The 22250-nt window shown below is 41.5% G+C and overlaps 1 protein-coding gene across 6 annotated transcripts in view; it reads right to left on the bottom strand.

Moving 5' to 3' along the window:
- Positions 1-22250, bottom strand: part of LOC122565389 — a 130127-nt gene that overhangs the window by 2034 nt on the left and 105843 nt on the right. For all 6 annotated transcript variants that reach the window (XM_043721322.1, XM_043721326.1, XM_043721325.1 and 3 more), the window contains exon 3: positions 620-833. In XM_043721322.1, the coding sequence (XP_043577257.1) occupies positions 620-833 (214 nt within the window). The remainder of the gene's footprint in view (positions 1-619; positions 834-22250) is intronic.

Raw genomic sequence — 22250 nt, 5'->3', positions numbered from 1 at the left:
TAAGGCAGATTTGCTTCTCTGAGGGACAGTTTTGATGATTTTTTTTTAATGACAATTGATGTTAGTCTCATCGTCACCGTTACTGAAACTAGCTTTATATTCAAGGTTTATTGATTCAGTGACATTTTCATGTCAATGTATCTGGATCTCTTTGGATCTCTGCTACTTGGAACGTTTTCAACTCCAAATCGACCAATGAGTTTAGAGTAAGGTTGTATCCACCTTGACAATCCATTTTTCTTGTATTGTGTAATGATGTGAGGTTGTCATTTTATTTGACTGTAGAAGGCATCACAGTGGAGCCCATAGAGTCCACAGTCCTTCAGCATGGAGTCTCACAGCCCTTTGGCCCAAACTGGTCCATGCCGACCAATGTGATGGTGACTGGTGATGGAAGAGCAGTGGATTTTATTCCCGAAGTTACCGGATCCCAATTATGAGATCCTATTCCTGCCCCACCTACAACAAACAAACACATAACAAAACAAGGATGGCAGTTGGACATCATGATCCACGTGCTTAGAACCACATTGAGCAGTCCATTGGCAGAACTCTTAATCCTTTAGCTCTAAAGAAATAATATTAAAAACAACAATGCCTATTTAATATTGTTCTTCACCTTGCCACTGCAAAGAGTCCTGCTAATATAGGAATGATCTTCAGGTGCTCCTGGTGGAGATAAGTTGCCATGACAGCCATGTTGATAAAGTAGAGTGTAAACTGTTCAATGGAGTTGCCAACATATCTCTGATGGATAAGAACAGCGCGAACATTAGTGTCCAAGGGATCAATTGCCGTAGAACAAAGCCGGGATAGGGAGCCTATTACAACACCTGGAAAAGATCAAGACATGTTAAGTTTCTTAAGTATGGATCAAAGCAGAATATTTTTGAGAAGAAGTCTGCAAAGATTTCTGACAAGTTAGAAAATTTTACAACCAATGATTGAGTGGATTTTTAAAGTGTGTTTCCTGGTTGAAGATAAGAATTCTTTAGATAGAGCATCACACTAATTCTTCAACATGGTGTGCTAATATGACAGCAGATAGTCCAAACAAGAACCTTAATTGTGGCCATACCTTTCAAGAAGTACAAAGCAGAAAGTTTGTACATCTGAACAAATAATTATTGGGTGAAGGCAATATATCGTAAATACTAGGAATTTGAAACAAACACAGAGACTGCCCCTTTCCCAGCCTGCCTCACTGCTATACTGACTGCAGACCACTCTTCCCAGTCTGTGTCATTGCAATGCTGACTGTAGCCATTAAAAAACTAAGTATGACACCTAGGCATATGAGCAGATATTTTAACCAAATGACGAAACACTTGGCCAAAGAAGTAATTTCTAAGGAATATTTTAAAGGGGAAGCTATGTTATATATGAGTTATATGTTTGCATTCTGATATTTTTAGTAACCAATTATAATTTCTAAGTGAAAATCAAAAATTCTTCACCCAGAGAGTCGTGACAAAGTGATTCTTGGGCGTGGGCAAAGTGAACTGTATGGATGTGTTTAATAGGAGGCTAGATATTAACATGAGGGAGAAAAGAATAAAGATTTATTCTGACAGAGTTAGATCAGTAAAGATCAGATAAGGTTTATGCAAACCTAGCATGGACTAGTTACCCCAAATGACCTGTACTCATATTTTCTTCCTTAATGTAATTCCATGCAATATTGTTCAATGTGAAAATCTTTGTGGGAAGAGTACAGGTCGATGACCTAAAAATGTAAACATTAACTTGTTAATGAAAAGGAAATCGAATGTAGTTTTTGTGCATGACTATTTATTGAAATGATCTTTTAAGAAGTTGCATTTTTTATGTTCTAGCAATGAATTCCCGCATCAAACCTTACTTTTCTAACTGTTCCTCTCTATCAAGAATGACAAAGCTGATCTCAATCTGTTACGTTTATTGCTGTGCTACACACATTGGTTGCGATTTGAACACACACTGCATGAGGATGTATCAGGAACATAATCTTTCAATACAGTTAAAGCCTAAAACAAACAGCATGGCTAAGAAAGTAAATTGCATAGTATGTAAAACATCCCAATGGCTAAACACACTATCTGGTGTGGTAAGTGGTCATACAGTTGAAAGAGACATGACTTTGTTCCTCAGTCACAGCAAGATTGGCATAAAGTGCAATACAATTGCCATGTTTGAAGGACTGGGGTGCACAAAGTTGAAAATCACACAACACCAAATTCTAGTCCAACAGGTTATTTGGAAGCACTAGCTTTCGGAGTGCTACTCCGATAACCACCTGATGAAGGAGCAGGACTCCAAAAGCTAGTGCTTCCAAATACAGAAGAACCTCGATTATCCGAAAATCAATTATCCGAATTTTGGATAATCTGAAGAAGATCTCAAGGTCCCGATAGAAACACTACATCAAAGAGGCATTTCCAACACTGATCATGTCTTTTGTTTATAATGATTAAAAATGAACCCAGTTTACTGAAATGAGAACAGTCCTGGACATCGATGGGAGCCCAGGCACCGTCTCCAAATGACTGACCACCTGCCCTTTCTCTCTCTCTCTCTTTCTCTCTCTCTCTCCCCCCACACTTTCCCTTGAGTTCTACACAGGGGTGTAAACTCCCCTTCCCCAGCTAATTTCTCCAACACTGTTCTGTACAGGGCAAAGGTGGAACTTAGCAAAACATTGCAGTAAAAAGTTTGTGTGTGAGCATGTTTGTGTGTGTGTGTGTGTGCATGCATGCTATTTTGAGACTCACCCCCCCCCCCCCAAGGCAGCAGCAGTCTTACTGTTCGTGTCCAGTCTGGCTGCCCTGGAGAGGGGCGTACAGGGGAGGTGGGGTGGCCAAGTCAGACAGGGCCGGAGGGCGCGGACAAGGGGGGCAGAGCGCGGATGGTGGGTGGGGTGGATGGGGTTGGCGGCGTTGGATGGGTTGGGGGCAAATGGGGGAGGGTTTGGACGGGTTGTGGGGACAAACAGGGGACGGGGGCTGACGCGCGGTGTGTTGCTGTCTAGTCTCCTGAATGGGGAGTGGACTTAGTGAGTGCTTGCTGTATCAATCCCATTGAACTGATTGGGGCGAGGGGTGAGGCTTCAGCAAGGTCCCTTACACACAAGTGTGTGTCTGCTCAGAAACAAACCCTAAGATAGAGATGGGTAGCAAAGCAGGCAGAGCGAGGAACAAAGGAAACTTCAGAAAATTTCGAGCTCCAGAGGGGAAGCATTGAATCAATTAACCGTATAATCAATTATCTGAACAAAATAGTGCCCGCCCATTTCGTTCGGATAACCGAGGTTCCTCTGTAAACGTGTTATACAAGTGCCCTGGCATTTGTGGACTTGGAAGTGATAAATGTTTAGCCAGGGCAATGCTTATGAACTAGGAGGGCTGTTCTGTTATCCATTTGAATCATGGCTGATTTGATGTGTTCCCTCTTTTTAAATTAATTCATGAGATGAGGTGTTTCTGACTAGACCAGCATTTATTACCCATCCCTAATTGCTCAAAGGATATTTAAAAGTCAACCACATAGGCAAGATCAGATAAGGATGGCAAATTTCTTAAAGGGCATTAATGAACCAGAGGGGTCTTTACAGTCAGGGCCACCATCAGGGTTTTATTGAATCTAAAATGTTACCAGTTGTGGTTATGATGGAATTTGAACCCAATTTCTACAACTCGAGGCTCTGAATGACTAGTGCTGTGATGCTGCATGGCAGTATGGTGCTGAGGAGAGAAAATAATAACAGGGGAACTGCATTGGTTCTAATGCTAATTGCATCTGCAGATGCTCACTCTCACAAGCTGCTAGGAATAATGATTGCACTTTTGTGGAGAACTGTGATTGGAAATAGTGGTTTTCTCTGAGGTGCCAACCCACTGCAATGAAACTTGGTTCTGAGCCTATGATTCTCCAGAAAGTTGAACTGATGATGTGAATCAAGCTGCTTTTGGAACTTGCCAAGTGGAGGTCACAGGAAGAGGAACAGTGACTAAGGAGAAACAGTGCCATTAGTGTTCAAGAAAAATAAACATTAATAACAAAATACTATCATTATGAGAAAAAAGCTATTTTTGTTGGAACATGAGGGCCATGTTTCTCCAGATTGTGAGCAATTCTCAGAGGATGGGTAACAAAAGGTTGTCCACTTTGGAATGAGGTGGCTCAAACTCAAGACTAAAGTTGGATATGCAGAAAATATTGAATGCTGGGATGTTTTACTGCAGGTGTTTATTGAAGCAAGCAGTACAATATCATTTAAAGGAAAATAATTTTTATTATTTGGTAAAGAAAGAATGTAAAAGGACTTACAGAAAATCAGTGGAATTTGTTTAATGTATGTAACATCAATTGATGAGTTAGCATGACACATAATTGTTTTATTCAGTTGTGTGATTTCAGGATATAGATTCTAAGTAGGGGCCAGTGCTGCTGTGTGCAAAGTTGTTTTAAATAAAAATGGATTTTCCATTGTGGGATTATAATCAATTATTACCATTATTATTGCACTTGTCCATCATCAATTGACCTACATTCTTATAATACCTTACATGACTGCAGCACACCCAACTTTTCAGTCACATGAAGTCCCAGGGAAGAGATACGTACCAACAAGTCACACTCAATTGAGTGACAGCTAACAATGGTGGCAACCCAAAGTGCTTGAGAGGCAACAAAATAATTTTGAAGCACTCTTACTGTTAGAGGAGGTGGTGGCATAATGGTGTTTGTTGCTGGACTAGTAATCCCATACATTAATGTTCTGGGGACATAGGCTCATATCCTGTGGATGGTGAAATTTGAATTTGATGAAAGAAAAGCAGTCCAAGATAACCATTGTTGAGGAAAAAACCCATCAGGTTTATGAATGCTGTTTAGGGAAAGAAACCTGCCCAATGCAGATGCTGTATGTTTACTGTAACAGCCCTCTGGGTAATAAATGCTAACTTCATCTTCAAAGCCCACACCCAACCCACAGGAGACAGAAGGGTGCAATGAGAACAACCACTCTCTCAATGTCAGCAAAATTAAAGAAATGATCATTGACTTCAAAGAAAAAGGAGAACACGCCTCCACCTACATCAGCGGAACTGAGATTGAGAGGGTGCACAGCGTCAGGTTCCTAGGAGTGATGACAACCAAATACCTGTCCTGAATTCCCATATAAGTGCAAGAGTCAATAAGGCACAACAATGCCTCTTCTTCCTCAGGCAGATCAGGAAATTTGGCATGCCCATAAGGACCCTCAGGATGCTGCCTGACCTGCTGCTCTTTTCCAGCAACACATTTTCAGCATAAGGATCCTCACCAAATTTTACAGATGGACCATAGAAAGCATACTGTCCGTGTGTGTAACGGCCTGGTATGGCACCTGCTTTGCTCAGGACCATAAGGAACTATAGAAGCTTGTGTGCACTGCCCAGACCATCACGGAAACCAACCTCCCACTGTCCATTTACACGTCTTGTTGCTGTGGAAAGGCTGCCAACATGATCAAAGACCCATCGTACCCTGACAATGCTCTTCTACAACCTCCTCCATTAGGCAGAAGGTACAGAAGCTTGAACACACACACACACGCACACACATACACACACACACAGCAGCAAGTTCAAGAACAGCTTCTTTCTGGCCATTCTTAGACTGATGAGTGGATTCTTTAACTTTGAATAATGTTGGCCCTGTTGATGTTGCTCTTGCCTAGTGCACATCCTGTACAATGTAACCTGTTTGTCTTACACTGTCCAAGTTTTTTTCACTCTCTGATCTGTATGTACTTGCTTACTATGATCTGCCATTACTGCTCTCAAACAAAGCTTTTCACTGTACTTAGGTACACGTGACAATAAATCAAATCAATCAATCCCCAAATAAATAAAATGTAGGATATCACCAGCCAATTAGTGGACTGCAAACTCCCATAATTAGCAATGTCCAGATAATATCGATTGAGGGATAAATTTTTATCAAGATGTGAAGGATAATTTCCTTGCTTTTCTTTAAAATAGTGCCATGGAATCTTTGACATCCACCTGAGAGAACAGATGGGGCTTTGGGTTAACACCTTACCTGAAAGGCAGCACTTCTGGCAATGAGGCACACCTTCACTACTCAATTGAATATCAGCCCAGTCTCTGGAGCAGGACCTGAATCTACAATTATTGAACTCAGACACAAAAGCCACAGCGTTTTCAATGTAATTACTAGGCTGGAAGGCACTTTAGTGTACTCTGAGGGCAAACTAAGGCTCCCAATAACCACTAAGAAAGGACAAAACACAATGCTATCCAAGGTGTCTCAAATTGATTTGAAACCTTGACATTTTATGCAAATTAAAAACTGAAAGAACTGCAGATGCTGTAAATCAGAAACATAAACAGAAGTTGCTGGAAAAGCTCAGTAGGTCTGGCAGTTTGTGTGAAGAGAAATCAGAGTTAATGTTTTGGGTCCAGTGACCCTTCCTCAGAACTTGGGTCACTGGACACGAAACATTAACTCTGATTTCCCTTCACAGATGCTGCCAGACCTGCTGTGCTTTTCCAGCAATTTCTGTTTTTGTCTCTGAAATATTTTCATAACACAGTTTCCTTATTTTCCATTGCAAACCTCCAAAACATGACATAACATGATGATGGGTATATGAGTAGGAAGGGTTTAGAGGGATATGGGCCAAATGCTGGTAAATGGGACTAGATTAGGTTGGGATATCTGGTTGGCATGGATGAGTTGGACCAAAGGGTCTGTTTCCATGCTGTACACCTCTATGACTCTATGACAATACACCTATCAGATTTCAGACCTCATTCTGAATATAGGGCAGAAATTATTGTCAGCGGTGGTTATATCACATGTTTCCTTCAAAGTATTTTTAACAAAAGCCATTAGCTTTTTTTTTGTAACTCTTTCATGGGATGGAAGCAATACTGACTCAGTCAGTCTTTGTTGTCAACTTGCATTCCCCTTGACCTACAGCATGATTTCAGCGGGTACTGCTGATGATCTGGAGTCACATGTAGGCCAGACCCGCGTAAGGATGGTACTTGCTCTGATATGAAGTTGAAGGTATGTACTGTACCTTTAAGAGAGAGAGAACACTGTTATGAACTGAGAGCTTACAAGCACCTGTGTATATGACTAGATGGCAGTCACAGAGTAGACTGGAAAATTGAAAATATGTAACATTTGGCTGTGAAATAGTTATCTGAGTTTTGTTTGTTGTTTTGACAATAATTTGAATTTAACCAGTTTAAATTATGCCCCAGGATACTAAAACCCAATCACGTTTGAATTTATTGTTTTGCCAACAGTGAACCAATGAGACGATCTGATGTTGGAGGTATAAAAATGTGGACATTTTGAAAATTGGTCAGAGAGCAATTGCCTCGGAGAGAGAAACTCATGGAGAGCTAACATCTTGCTCTCAAAGAAATTAGAAAACACTGTCTATTAAAGGTATCTTTGCATGTGAAACATACTTGCAATAAAAAGAAAGAAGATGACTCAGGCAGATCAGCAGCTGGAAGAATGAAGACAGAAGAAGACAGCAACTATGTGGTTGGGGGTGAAAAGGAGGTGAAAAGCCTCAGGTATTTTCACTGTGGTAAGGTGGGATATGTAAACCCACAGTGCTTGTCATTGAAGAAAGGCATTGTGGGAAAATATGTGGTAAAAGAAGCTAAGCCAGTGAGTTTAATGGAAGTAATAAAGGAAACCCCAAGAAAGGTTGAGGTGCTGCAGGAGAGTGCACAGTCTAGGCAGGGGCTGGGTATTGAGTTAGTGTCCGGTCTCTATAAAGACTACATCTCTGCGGATAAAGTTTACTCAGGAAGAAAGGGGGAGATGGGTAAGAAATTACAAGTTTGAGAGATATGGAAGCTAATCAGTCTTAATAGTAAAAATGTTTGCACTCTTTCTGACATGTTGCCTGAGAGAGTGGTAACTTGTGGAAGTGATGGACAGAAATTTAGTGTTCCCCTGTGGTAAGATCAGGTTAGAGAGCCAAATCAAGACTGGGGAAGTAACAGTGGGAGTAATTGACAGTGTCAGTTCCAGGAATATGGTTTGTTCTTGGGAAAGATTTAGCAGGATCCGAGGTGGAAGTGACACCCCTTATTGTGGAGAAGCCCAAGGAAAAACAGGAAACTAAGGAGTTAAAAGACAAATATCCTAGAATTTTTCCAGACTGTGTTGTAACAAGATCCCACTATCATAAGCCACAGCAAGAAGCAAAAACTAAAGAGAAAGACAAAGGAGTTGAGGTTCAGCTAGCTGACACCTTGTTTGATGTAATGGTGCAGGAAAAACCTGACAGGCAGGGGTGTTTAGTCCTGAAAGGCTAATGGACCTTCAACAGAAAAATGAGACAATGAAAGATATATATATAGATGCATTATCAGAAAAGGAATCAGAATATATTCCTGAAGGTTATTATCTTAAAGATAAGAATCCTAACATGAAACCACAGCGGGTTAATGCAGAGGCGAAACGGGTGAAAGTGTACCAGATTGTGTTGCCGCTAGCATACAGACAGGAAATGTTACAGGTAGTACATGAAGTACCACTGAGAGGTGATCTAGGTGTGAAAAAGACTCAGGCTAAGGTACAAAAGCACTTTTAGCGGCCTGGACTGCACAAGGATGTGGTTAGATTTTGCCGAACATGTCATACGTGCCAAATGGTGGGTAAGCCACAGGCAGTGATAAAACCAGCACCACTGTTGCCAATTCCCACATTTGAAGAACCTTTCACACGAGTTATGATTGATTGTGTAGGACCCTTCCCAAAAACTAAATATGGGAACTAGTACTTGCTAACCATAACGGATATGTCTACCAGATTTCCGGAGGCAATTACATTACAGATTATTAAGGCAGAAAGAGTGGTGGAGGAGTTGGTAGCTTTCTTCAAGGGGTACGGGCTGCCCAAAGAGACTCAGTCTGACCAAGGGCCTAATTTTACCATTAAGCTGCTTATGGAAGTCATGAATAGCTAAGGCATACAGAACGTTAAATCAAGTGTGTACCACCCTGAATCCCAGGGAGCCTTGGAAAGGTGGCATTAGACCCTGGAGACCATGTTAAGAGGATACTGTCAGGATTATCCAAATGATTGTTTAAAGGTATACCATTCATATTGTTTTCCATTAGAGATACCCCAAATGAATCTGAAACCAAAAGAGAAAATGCTGGAAAATCTCAGCAGGTCTGGCAGCATCTGTAAGAAGGGAAAAGAGCTGCGTTTCGAGTCTAACTGACTCTTTTCTCCAAATGAATCTACTCAGTTTACTCCCTTTGAGTTAATATTTGGATATGAAGTGAGAGGGCCTTTGAAATTAATTAAAGAAAAATTAATAGGACCAAAGTCAGATATTTCACACTTGGATTGTGTATCTGAGATGAGGGAGAGATTAAATTGGGTAGGTGAGTTAGCTAAACAGCACCTGAAGAGGACACAGCATAGAATGAAGATTAAAAACTCTAAAATTCAGATGTTTTCCCATGGGGATGACATATTAGTTTTGTTACCAGTGTAGGACATCCCTTCAAAATTAGGTTTAGTGGTCCCTATCAAATTGAGAAAAAGTTGAGTCAGGTAAACTATCTGGTAAAGATGCTAGATAGAAAAAACTATCGGGTATGTCATGTGAATATGTTGAAACCTTGCTATAATAGAGACAGGAAACTAGAGAAACCAGTGTTAGTTACTGTCCCACAGAATGAAGAATCAAATCCAGATGTTATAGAGTTTGATATGCCTCAAAATACATTAAGTAATGAGAAAATCCTTGAGGAGTGTAATAAGTAAGTGAGCTCTCTGCCTCAGGAGCAAAGAACCGAGTTGAAAGGTTTGATGTAGCAGTATGAGGACATACGCAGGAATAAGATGGGGAGGACAAGTACTATTGTTGTAAGCTGGAAGTAGGGAATGCCTTTCTAATAAAACAACACTCCTACAGGCTTAATCCTTTCAAAGCCACTTAGGTCCAGAAGGAAATGGATGTGATGCTCAATGAAGATATCATCAAACCAAATCAGAGAAGTTCGCCAATCGTGTTAGTTCCCAAACCTGTCGGGACTCTACGATTTTGTGTGGACTATCGGGAGATCAATGGTGTAACAAAATTTGACCCCTATCCAATACCAAGATTGGAGGATGGTATAGAGAATATTGATCAAGGTGCTTATATCACAAAGTTGGACTTACTGTGTGGTTATTGACAGGTACTTTTATCAGAGAAAGCGAAAGAAGTTTCTGTATTTGTAACCCCAAATGAGCTATATCAATTCAAAGTGATGCGCTTTGTAATGAAGAACACATCTCTCTGACTCCGCCACATTCCAAAGACTCATGAACAGAGTTGTGGCCGGATTAACAAACTGTGCAGTTTATCTGGATGATGCAGTGATCTTTAGCGAGTCATGAAAAGATCACATGGTACAATTGGCAGAGCTCTTTGAATGATTATGAGAAGCAAAACTGGTAATAAATTTAAAGGAAACAGAATTTGCGAAGGCAGAGGTGATGTCCTTGGGTCATAACATCAGACATGGAAGGATAACCGCAAGGAATATGAAAACGAAGGCTATGGAGGGATTTCCATGACCATCCTTGAAGAAAGAGATACTTTGATGTTTGGGACTAATCGGATTGTTCGGGAAGTTTTTTCTAAACTTCAACAGTATTGTGGCACTGCTGACTGATTTACTAAAGAAGAACACTAAATTTTGGTGGACAGAATGATGCCACGAGTCATTTGAGAATTTAAAAGCCATGTTAACCATCACATGGGTTTTAGCTACATCAAATGTTTTGAAACCCTTCAAAGTTGCAATCGATGCTAGCAATATAGGAGTTGGAGCTGTATTGCTGTAGGAAGATGATGATGCAATTGAACAACCAATTGACTACTTTTCAAAGAAACTCAACACCCACCAGAGAAAATACTCTACTATCAAAAAAGAGTTACTGAGTTTAGTACTAGCCTTTCACCATTTTAATGTTTCCGTGACAAACAATGTGCCATAGATGATTGTTTACATAGCCCACAACCCTTTTACATCTTGGAAAGGTTTAACGACAAAAATATGAGACTATTTTGTTGGAGTCTTATGTTAGAGACAATTAATTTACAAATCGTAAATGTTGTGGGTCAAAAAGATACGATAGCAGATGTGTTATTGTGGATTTAAAGGAAACAGTGTAGATAAGCTTTGGCTGATTCCAATGTAATATATGTGTGCAGAAATTAGTATGTAAAGTATAACTTAGATTAATGACCAATTTATTTCATCATAAAAAATGAAGCCACATTATCATTATGATGGTTCATTTTTTAATTAAGGGGGAGGTACTATGAAGTTGAAGGCATGTCATAGAGTCAGAGAGATGTACAGCATGGAAACTGACCCTTCGGTCCAACCCGTCCATGCCGACCAGATATCCCAACCCAATCTAGTCCCACCTGCCAGCACCCCGCCCATATCCCTCCAAACCCTTCCTATTCATATACCCATCCAAATGCCTTTTAAATGTTGCAATTGTACCAGCCTCCACCACTTCCTCTGGCAGCTCATTCCATACATGTACCACCCTCTGTGTGAAAAACTTGACCCTTAGGTCTCTTTTATATCCTTCCCCTCTCACCCTAAACCTATGCCCTCTAGTTCTGGACTCCCCACCTGCTGTTATGAACTGAGAGCTTACAAGCACCTGTATATATGACTAGATGGCAGCCGCAGAGTGCACTGGAAAATTGAAAACATGTAACATTTGGCTGTGAAATGGATATCTGAGCTTTTGTTGCTGTTTTGACAACAATTTGAATTTAACCAATCAGTTTAAATTATGCCCCAGGATACTAAAACCCAATCGAGTTTGGTTCACTGTTGACAAAACAATAAATTCAATGAGATGATCCAATGTTGAATATATAAAAATACAGATATTTTGAAAATCGGTCAAACAGCAATTACCTCGGAGAGAGAAACTCATGGGAGCTAACATCGTGCTCTCAAAGAAATTAGAAATCACTCTCTATTAAAGGTATCTTTGCATGTGAAACACACAGCAAAAAGAAAGAAGATAACTCAGGCAGATCAGCAGCTGAAAGAGTGAAGACACAGAAGAAGACAGCAAATATGTGGTTTTGAAATTAAATTGTTGTAATTTTAATAAGTGTCTTATTGAAACAGTATATTGTTATAGAGTTGGAGGCAGATAGTAAGCAGTTAAGAGAAAGGGGGGCTTCGAGTTGTGAGTAGTGTTGTTTAATGTTCATTTTTAGAGGTAAAAAGTAAATTGATGTTATTTTCTTTAAATAGTGGAATTTGGGAGTTCACTGTCACCCATATTTTAACAGATTACGAGATGAGGTGAGCTTTTCTGGGTGTTTGGTTTAATTAACAGAGGGGTTTACCTCTGTGTCGTAACACTCTGGTCATTTTGATTAAATGCCAATCGCCTGCCTTATCTCTCCCAGCCTGCACATTGTCTCTATTTAAATAATTTCCTAATGTTCTCTTTAAGTTGAACCCGTCTCCAACACACTTCCAAGCAGTGCATTCCAGACCTTAGCTACTTACTGCTAAAAATGATTTATCACACCACTTTTACTCCTTTTGCAAAACACTTTAAAAAAAGTTGTCTAGTCCTTGATCCATTTCAGTTTCTCTCTGACTACTCTATCCAGGTTCCTTATGATTTTGAACATTTCTATCAAATCTCAAAAAATGCTGGAAATCACAACGGGGCAGGCAGCATCCTTGGAGAGACAGCAAGCTAACATTCCACATGTAGATGACTCTTCATCAGAACTCACATCAGCTCTGATGAAGAGTCATCTGGATACAAGATGTTAGCTTGCTCTCTCTCCATGGACGCTGCCCCACCCACTGTGATTTCCAGCATTTTGTGTTTTCAGTGCAGATTTCAGCATCTGCAATAATTTGCTTCTTTCAAATTTTGCCTCAGCCTTTTCCTCCCAGTCCCAACTTCTCTAATCTTGCCTCATAACTGAAGTGTCTATCATTTGTGTAAATCTCTTCTGTACTCTTTCCAATGAATTCACATCCTTCCTGTAATGTTGTGGCCAGACTGTACATAGTATTGCAACTGAGGTCTAACTAGTCTCTTACATATGTTCATTATAACCTCTCTGCTCTTGTACGTTAAGCTCTGTCTACCTGTCTGGCCACCTTTAATGTCTAATGTACCTATATTCCCAGGTCTCTTTGCTCCTGTGCATATTTAAGAATAGTACCCTGTATTTTAATGGCTCTCTCCATATTCTTTGCATGGAACTATATCACCTCACATTTCTCTGTATTGAACATTATCTGCCACCTATTTGCCCAATCCATCAACTTGTCAACGTCGTTTTGGAGTTCTATGTGATCCTCCCAACAGTTTGCAATTTTCCCAAGTTGTGTGCCCTCTGTAAATATAAGACAAGTCAGACCTGTATGTATCACTTGCAAGTTTTACTGGTTTAACCTTCTGGTTGGGTCTAAACTCTGCAATTCCTACCTTTAAACTTTCTGTTTCTCTGCATCTCACTTTAATATCTACCTCCATGACCAAACATTTGGTCATCTCTCCTCCTGGCTGAAAAACCTTTGATACTATTTCTGTCAAGTGTCTCAGGATGTTTTACTGAGTTCCATGTGAACTATGAGTTGTTATGGCTACATACAGCACTTTGTTTATCATTTAACCATTAGAGAACAACTAGCCTCCCTGTTTCAGGAGTAGAAAATTTGTGTGTGTGTGTGTGACTGGCACAAGGATATGAAGCCGGAATCTATAGTTTAAATGCTGTGAGCCAACTTCCACTGTCCAAATTAAATACAAATGTTGAAGTCTGCATTTAAAATGCTGTGTCAAATAACACCCTACAAGTTTAAGATTGCTACAAGTTCAAAGTTCACAAAACTTGAATGTGGAAAGGCGTTGAATCCTTTTTGTTAATAAGCCAGTGAAAGAATTTTGCTTTCTTCCCCAATGAAGAAGTTTCTGCACTGGATCTGCCACACATAGTAACGTGGTTGCCATGCAACCATCATAATAGCCTTGACCCTGGCCTAGAAACCTCCAGACAATTAACTAAATTTACAAGAGGACGTCCCCTATGGGGAAGAGGAAATTAACCACTGCACTTATGCAAAGGCAAAATACAACTAATTTAACTGCTCCACTCTCCTGATGCTTTCTGGCTTCTTTATTTACCAGCAGAACATACAGCAGGACTTCATTAAAATATACACAGCTTCCCCTTTAAATGCGCAGTCCCAGCCCCTATTACAGAACAGCATCAGGCAATTCTTTCAGAGCACATACCTTCATTGTTAAAATGGACCACTTCAAAAGTGTAATCCTTCAATCCCATCAAAGAGTACAGTCCCCCCCCCCACCCCCGATATAATGAATCCCATCAGCCTCTGCACAGCCAGGCTAAAGACCGGGAACAACAGGAAAGTGAGTCACTTATTTTTTTAGATTAGATTAGATTCCCTACAGTGTGGAAACAGGCCCTTCGGCCCAACCAGTCCACACCGACCCTCTGTACAGTAACCCACCTAGACCCATTTCCCCTCCGACTAATGCACCTAACACTATGGGCAATTTAGCATGGCCAATTCACCTGACCTACACATCTTTGGATTGTGGGAGGAAACCCATGCAGACATGGGGAGAACGTGCAAACTCCACACAGACAGTCGCCCAAGGCTGGAATTGAACCTGGGACCCTGGTGCTGTGAGGCAGCAGTGCTAACCACTGAGCCACCGTACCGCCCCATATTGGGGAGATGAGGGGAGTTTGGTGGGAGTTGGAAATGGCGGAGTGGGGTCATGGGGAGATCAGAGCCAAGATCACGGGGTTGGCTTTCAACAGCCTCTCACCTATCTTATGTCCTTCATCCGTGCACCCCCTCCTCTACCCCACCCCCCAACCCCAAAAGCGACTGAGGGAGATTGCTCCCAAGGACAACTTTCCCAGGCTGCCACTTTTCTCAGGTGACAGGGGAACAACATTAATTAGGCTGGACACAGGTGGAGGACCTTAAACAAGTGCTAATTGACCACTCCAAGGCCTGGATTAGTGGTGGATGGGGAAGATCAAACATGGACTTCATTCCTGAGGTCACGGGAGGCAGTGGGTACCTGGAGTCCCCAAAGCGCAGAAAGGGGTCATTCAGCCCATCAAGTCTGCACCAGTCCTCCAAACAGTATCCCACCCAGACCCACCCTCCCCATCATATCCCCATAACCCCACATTGGGTTCATAACCATGTCTAATCCACCTAGTCTGCACATCCCTGAGACTGTGCCCAAGTTCTGGAATCATCTACGAGGGGAAACAAACACTCGACATTGACCCTGTCTAGCAGTTTGATGCGATGATGAGATCACATCTCATTTTTCCAAATTCTAGACAATCGAGAGCTATTTTATTTTATGTCAGTTTTGAACAAGACATTTCTTCATTCAGCTTTCAATTCTTTTTCAGAAAAATCACAGAACCCCTACAGTGCAGGAAGAGGCCATTCAGCCCATGAAGTCTGCACCGACCCTGTCTGCAAAGACCTCCCGACCCCTAGCCCCATAACCATAATTAATCCACCTAGCCTACACCTCCCTGGACACTACAGACAATTTAGCACGGCCAATCCAACTAACCTGCACACTTTTGGATTGTGGGAGGAAACAAGGAGACAGACAAAACCCATACAGTCACAAGGAGAATGTACAAATTCCCCAAAGACACCACCCAAGGCTGGAATCGAACCTGGGTCCCAGGTGCTGTGAGGCAGCAGTGCTAACGCCTGAGCCACCGAACTTGCAGGTAATATTCATTTTCCCCTTTTTGTTTAGATTCTGACCGTGTCACTGCTGCTGACTGCACAGATGCGGTTGTTTAAAAGTTTCTGAGTGACCCCGACTGCTGCTCATTAGTTGGTGTGTTTTCTTTAGTTTCATTCGGTGAGACGTGCAATACATCACACTGATTAGGACAATATAGCTTCTCAAAAGCTTGATAAATCAGTCCAAACACGAACTTAATTGAAGTGCTCAGTAAAGGTCAGCACTCCTTTCAACCTTCACATCGAAATAGTGGCTATGTAGGTTACACAACCTCCCTTAAACTTTAGTGCTCATTAACTGCGAGGAACATCGCACATTCCATTCACTCCAGAATACCTTTTAAAATGGCTGACGCCTTGAAATGTCTTTCAAAGAAAAGAAAATACCGGAAAACACTCAGCAGGTCAAGCAGCATCTGTGGAAAGGGAGCTGCAGGCCTTCCGTGATAAAACAAAGGATTGTGGATGCTGGAGAACTGAATTGAAAACAGAAATTGCTGGAAAAACCTGGCAGGTCTGGCAGCATCTGTGGAAAGAAAGCAGAGTTAACGTTTCAACTCCAGTTCTGAAGTGGTGGGGGAGAGGGGGGGGTCACTGGACTTAAAACGTTAACAGTGCTTTCCGGAGATGCTGCCAGACTTGCTGAGTTTCTCCAGCATTTTTCTGCTTTTGTTACAGGCATTCTGTTACAGATGGAGTAATTTCAGAGCAGCTTCTCAGTCTGACAGTAAAGGAAGGAATATGGTCTCCACTGGAAATGTGTTCTTTTTCAGGGCTACCACTTCTGTTAAAGCAGATACAATTGTGTGGATTTAATTTCCTGCAAACAGGCAAGTTCTGGTGATATTGTCAGACCAATTCACATGCACTTCCTTGTCCACTGTATTAGTTTGAGGTCTCCATCATGTTATAGTGAACAGATTATAGCTCCCTGTCAAAATAGTGAGTGGAGGGAACGTCGTATCAATAAAGGCAAAATATTGTGGATGCTGGAAATCCAAATCAAATACAGAGCACTGAAGAAACCCTGCAGATCTGGCAACAAATGTGGAGCCAGAAAAGTGAATATTTTGAGATTTTTCTTCAGAGCTCTCCCTCTGGGCTAGAGAGCTGGGTTCACATCCCACCCGCTCCACAGGTGTGTAATAACATCTCTGAACAGGTTGATTAAAGAATAGGTTAAAATAAAACTAATGTCATCCTGGAGGGCCCTCCGATGGTGCATTGGTAGTATCCCTACTTCTGGACCTGGTGGACTGCGTTCAAGAACCACCTACTCCAGAGTTGTGCAATAACATCGTTGAACAGCTGAATTAGAAAAATAGGTTAAATAAAAAAAAGTCATTTGAAACATTCACTCTGCTTCTCTCTGCACTGGAGCTGTTGCATTTCTCCAGCATTCTCTGGTCTTGTCAGTATGTTAAATGGATGTCTGCTAATGTTAACAATGGTAATGGATAACTTCTTGCTGTGTTGTAGATACTTAATTAACCTGCTCAGTCATGTAATGACACACCTTTGCAGCAGGTGGGACTTGAACCAGGTCTTCTGTCCCGGAGTAAGAGACTATACCACAAGAACCCTCTTGCTGTCTTTTAAGGAATACACAAGGGTCTTTTGATACAAGGCTAGTGTCACTACCTCTAAGGTCAGAAGATCCAGATTCAAGTAACTCACCTGTCTTGGAGGTGTGTCACAGCATGATGGAAACTGGTTGATTAAACTTAAAATAACTTTAAGAAATATTGACGCCCTTTCTTCAGCAGGATGGCTCTGCACTGTGGAAGCAGCTCCATGATTGCCAGTAACACTCTAGAGTGTCTCACCCAAGTGGTCAATCATCAGATGCCAGCACTTAGGGTGCTAGCTGATTATTCAATTATTAAGAATCTTGGGCATGCATCCATGGTTTCAGGCAGGATGAGGTCATGGTGTAGCAATTAAATCCTGGCTAATGGCCTGCTCCCATCTCCAAGGATATTGCAGGCACTTCCTTACTCTCCTGCTTCAGCCTGGCTTCTCTGACCCAACACAAGCCAGACTCCTGAAGAAGGGCTTATGCCCGAAACGTCGATTCTCCTGTTCCCTGGATGCTGCCTGACCTGCTGCGCTTTTCCAGCAACACATTTTCAGCTCTGATCTCCAGCATCTGCAGACCTCACTTTCTCCCCAACACAAGCCAAGGCAGGAACCTGGGATACAGTATGAGTCATGCCCCAGATCATTGTCTCATTGAATGACAGGAACAGACATAAGGGGTTAAATAGTCTCCACGTGCTTCTCTGACCATTTGCTGCACTCAATTGTCCCTTTGTATTTATATGGTATCTCACCCTGGTGACCTTCTGACAGGAGAGAAAACAACAAGCCAGCTGCCCATCTGTCTGCAGCTCTTGGACAAGTGAATATATACTGCTGCATTTCTGTAGGACAAGTCAAGTCTGAATTATTGGTGAGGCCTTCAGCACAAAGGACACATTGTCAGAGGCAGTGTGCCTGTAAGTTGAGGAGGAAACGATTTATCCAGCTGTGAAATGATTCTGTTTCTGCTCGAGCTTCCAGCCTCGCTTCAATCAGACCAGGGGAGTCAGCAATAGGACAGATAACTGTTACCTGTCTCCTGAGAATAAAGTCAGAGCTGCAAATAGACCACTGCTGCTTCAAGTTTCTTTTTAAAACAGAGAAAAATGTGTTTGAGCTGAAATGATCACTGAGGCGTGAAAGGTAACAGAGTCCCATTGTTAGATTTAGTTCTTGCCCCCTATAGAACAGGGGAAAGGGAACGTGCAACACTGAATGGACTGACTGAATAAAGTAGCTCCACAACATACACAGCTTTTAATTTAAATTGGTCACACTTTAAGATGCTGCAGGGATTTGATAGAATAGATGTGGTGAGGTTGTTTCTGCTGGTTAGGGAGATCCAAAACAGGATCAGGCTTGGGTGGGGAACACAGTTAGTGGATAAGGGCAGATCATTTAGCTGAGGAGCAGTTACTTAGAGTTATAGCTGTAGAGTCATACAGCACAGAAACACCCTTCGGTCCAACCTGTCCATGCCAACCAAAATTCCAAACTAAACTAGTCCCACCTGCCTGCTCCTGGCCCACATCCCTCCAAACCTTTCTGAATCATATACCTATCCAAATGTCTAGTAATGTTGTAATTGTACGCACATCCATCACTTCTCCAGGAGGTTCATTCCACATGTGAACCACCCTCTGTGTAAAGAAATTGCCCCTTGTGTGTTTTATATACCTCTCACCTTAAAAGTGTGCCCCCTAGTCATGAAATCTTATCTTAAATCTTTGGGATTCACTGCCAGAAAGGGCTTGGACACCGCATCCATGACCATATTTAAGTCTGGTATTGCTAGGAGTTTAATCTTAAGAGGTAATGAAGGGATAATCCCTGCTCCCATGTCTTGTGTCTTTTCTGACAATGGTAATCAAAAACATGGTAGTTTTAACTTGTAGCAAGGTATCATTTACTGCATCATCTCTTCTTACTCCTGGATTTGCTCTATGCCAAATTGAATATGGATGAGGTAGTAATCCAGAGATTATCCAGTGATTGTTACCTTTGTGGCTCTGTTTCTTAATTTGGCACTTAGCTCCTCATGCTGACTATGAAGAACCTCTTTCTGTGTCCTGCCTTTGTAACTGTTATCTATATGGACCAGAATAACTGGATCCTCCTGTTCCCACTCAGTTCCTCTCCCACCTTTCAAAGATGTCCTGAACTTTGGCAGCTAGAAACAACACAAGCTTCTGGACTCTCCCTTGCTGATATAGTGAACAGTGTCAATTGCCCTCACTATACAGTCTCCTAATACCACTAAATTTCGTTTTGCTCTTCCTCCCCAACTTGAATGGCTTGTTGGACCATATTATAATGGTCATTAGCTCATCCACCCTGCAACTCTCATTCTCATCCACACAAGCTAAAAGGTCTTCAAACCTGTTGGACAGTTGTGAAGGCTGAGTCTCCTATGGTCCTGCTCTCTGGATCCTCTTACCTACTTCATCTGCAGCTACAGTCCTCTGCCTCTGAACACAATCAAATCAAAAGGCCCTATCCTTAGGGCCGTAACCTCCTCCTGGTACATTGTACCTCGGTAACTACCACCTTCCCTAACGTGTCGCAGTGTCTGTAGCTCAGTCTTCAGCTCAATAGCTGTGAAGTGCTTTCTCCAGACTTGCCCGGATCTCACTTGGAATCTTTAATGCTCACTTGAGATTGCGCGTGGTTTTAATGAGTCATCCTGGCCTACACTATGCAGCTCTCACTCACAACTTCACTGAAGCATCAGCCTTGATTTTAATATTCATGTCTTGGAGTGGGATTGAACTAAAGCTTGTGAGCAACTTGGCCATGGCCGACACCCAAGAGAAGAAAATGAATACGCTCAATTTCTTTTACTATGAGAAAGCAACAAGACTGAGCAGGAAATGCAGAGCAAATGGATGACTGAACATATTGTTAAACACGTGTGGCCAAATGTGAGTGATGATGAAGTGTCACCAGTATCTTCAGCCGTTAGTCATGCAGTTGGAGATGAAGGAGCAAAGAACTTAGTAAAATCAAATGACTCAAGTCAATCATTACTGGCATTCATTTCACTCTCAGAACTGTGAAATATTGATTGATTTGATGCACTTTTAAAATTATTTGCTGTTCCATTTCACAAAAGGTAACCATGCAGATGTGTCAAAAACAAACCAATATGCCTCAAGCATAAGTAAAACAATAACAGCTATTATAGGGAACAAGACAGGAAAATTATCATCACGTCCAGGAGATTAGTAAAAGAGCAAACAAAAAAAAAAAGACATGGGTGAGAAAAAGGGTGTTTGGCTCATCAAAAATCATCCTTTAAGCACTTTGATGGTCCCATTTTAATATCTAATTATGTTTCTAACATTACTGTTACCGGGTAACAACCTATTATAGATATCTGCTTGGGTACAAGTTAGCTGGCCTCTCTCATACAGGATCCAATCATTTTTTACTTTGGAACCGTACCCATAAAGTCCAGCTACAAATTGGAGGAGAATCCCAGGTCATTAGCTATAGTCCACACAGGACTGTTAGAGAGAGAGAAAGAAATGGTTATGTTGCTTGAGAGGTACCAATTTTGAGTCAAATATGGGGAAAGGGAAAGAAACAGTTCTGAATGAACTACCATAGGTGTTACAGGGATTGAACCTTTTGGTATTGCTCTGTGCTTTAGTGCGCTCATTAATTGAGCTAACCAATGCTCACAAGAACATGATCAATCAAGAATGTGACAATGTTTGTGGCAATGAATTGCATCGTTGTTGTGTAACTGGGTTGATAATCGAGAAGCTAATCCCCACAGACATGAACATGGTAACTGAAAAATAAATCTAAGTTTGATTATTTAAAATTAGTCTGATATAAAAGATAATCTCATTAATGGTCACCACAAACCCACCAGATTGTCGCAAAAGTCCATCTGGTTCTCTAACACTCTTGATGGAAGGAAACCTGCTGTTCTTACCCAGTCTAGCCTATATGACTCTAGACACACAGTGACTCACTGCCCACTGAAATAGTCTAGCAAGTCACTCAAGTTAAAGGTATTTAGGGATGGACCTTAAGTACTGATCTTCATAATGATTCCTGCACCCACAAATGAATTAAAAATAAAAAAAGAGCCCTCCAGGATTGGAACCAGAGATTGCATTAGTTACACATGCCCTCACAAGAGTATGTGAAGACAAACCCAAATAGTAATAGCTGAGTCTCTCTTTAACAGGGCGTACAAAGTTAAAAATCACACAACACCAGGTTATAGTCCAACAGGTTTAATTGGAAGCACACTAGCTTCCGGAGCGACGCTCCTTCATCAGGTGATTGTGGAGGGCTCGATCGTAACACAGAATTTATAGCAAAAATTTGCAGTGTGATGTAACTGAAATTATACATTGAAAAATTGACTGTCTGTTAAGCCTTTTATCTGTTAGAATACAGTGATAGTTTCACTTCTTTCATGTGTAAATCACAAAACCCTTTATTTTAAAGTTGCATTCTCGGGTTAGCTGTTAACAATGGTGATAGCTAGACAATATGTTGAAGGTGTTAGCCTTCAACAGGGCAGTAAGTGATCTGACCAGCAGATGTGGCCAGATACTATATTGATTCATTAGCTAAAGTAGAGCTGAAAATGTGTTGCTGGAAAAGCGCAGCAGGTCAGGCAGCATCCAAGGAGCAGGAGAATCAATGTTTCGGGCATGAGCCCTTCTTCAGGAATGAGGAGAGTGTGCCAAGCAGGCTAAGATAAAAGGTAGGGAGGAGGGACTTGGGGGAGGGGCGTTGGAAATGCGATAAGTGGAAGGAGATTAAGGTGAGGGTGATAGGCCGGAGTGGGGG

Source organism: Chiloscyllium plagiosum, chromosome 31, assembly GCF_004010195.1.
Source record: "Chiloscyllium plagiosum isolate BGI_BamShark_2017 chromosome 31, ASM401019v2, whole genome shotgun sequence".
NCBI classification, from domain to species: Eukaryota; Metazoa; Chordata; class Chondrichthyes; order Orectolobiformes; family Hemiscylliidae; genus Chiloscyllium; species Chiloscyllium plagiosum.
Note: the sequence above shows the minus strand (reverse complement) of the source record. Positions and strands in the feature narration are given on the sequence as shown.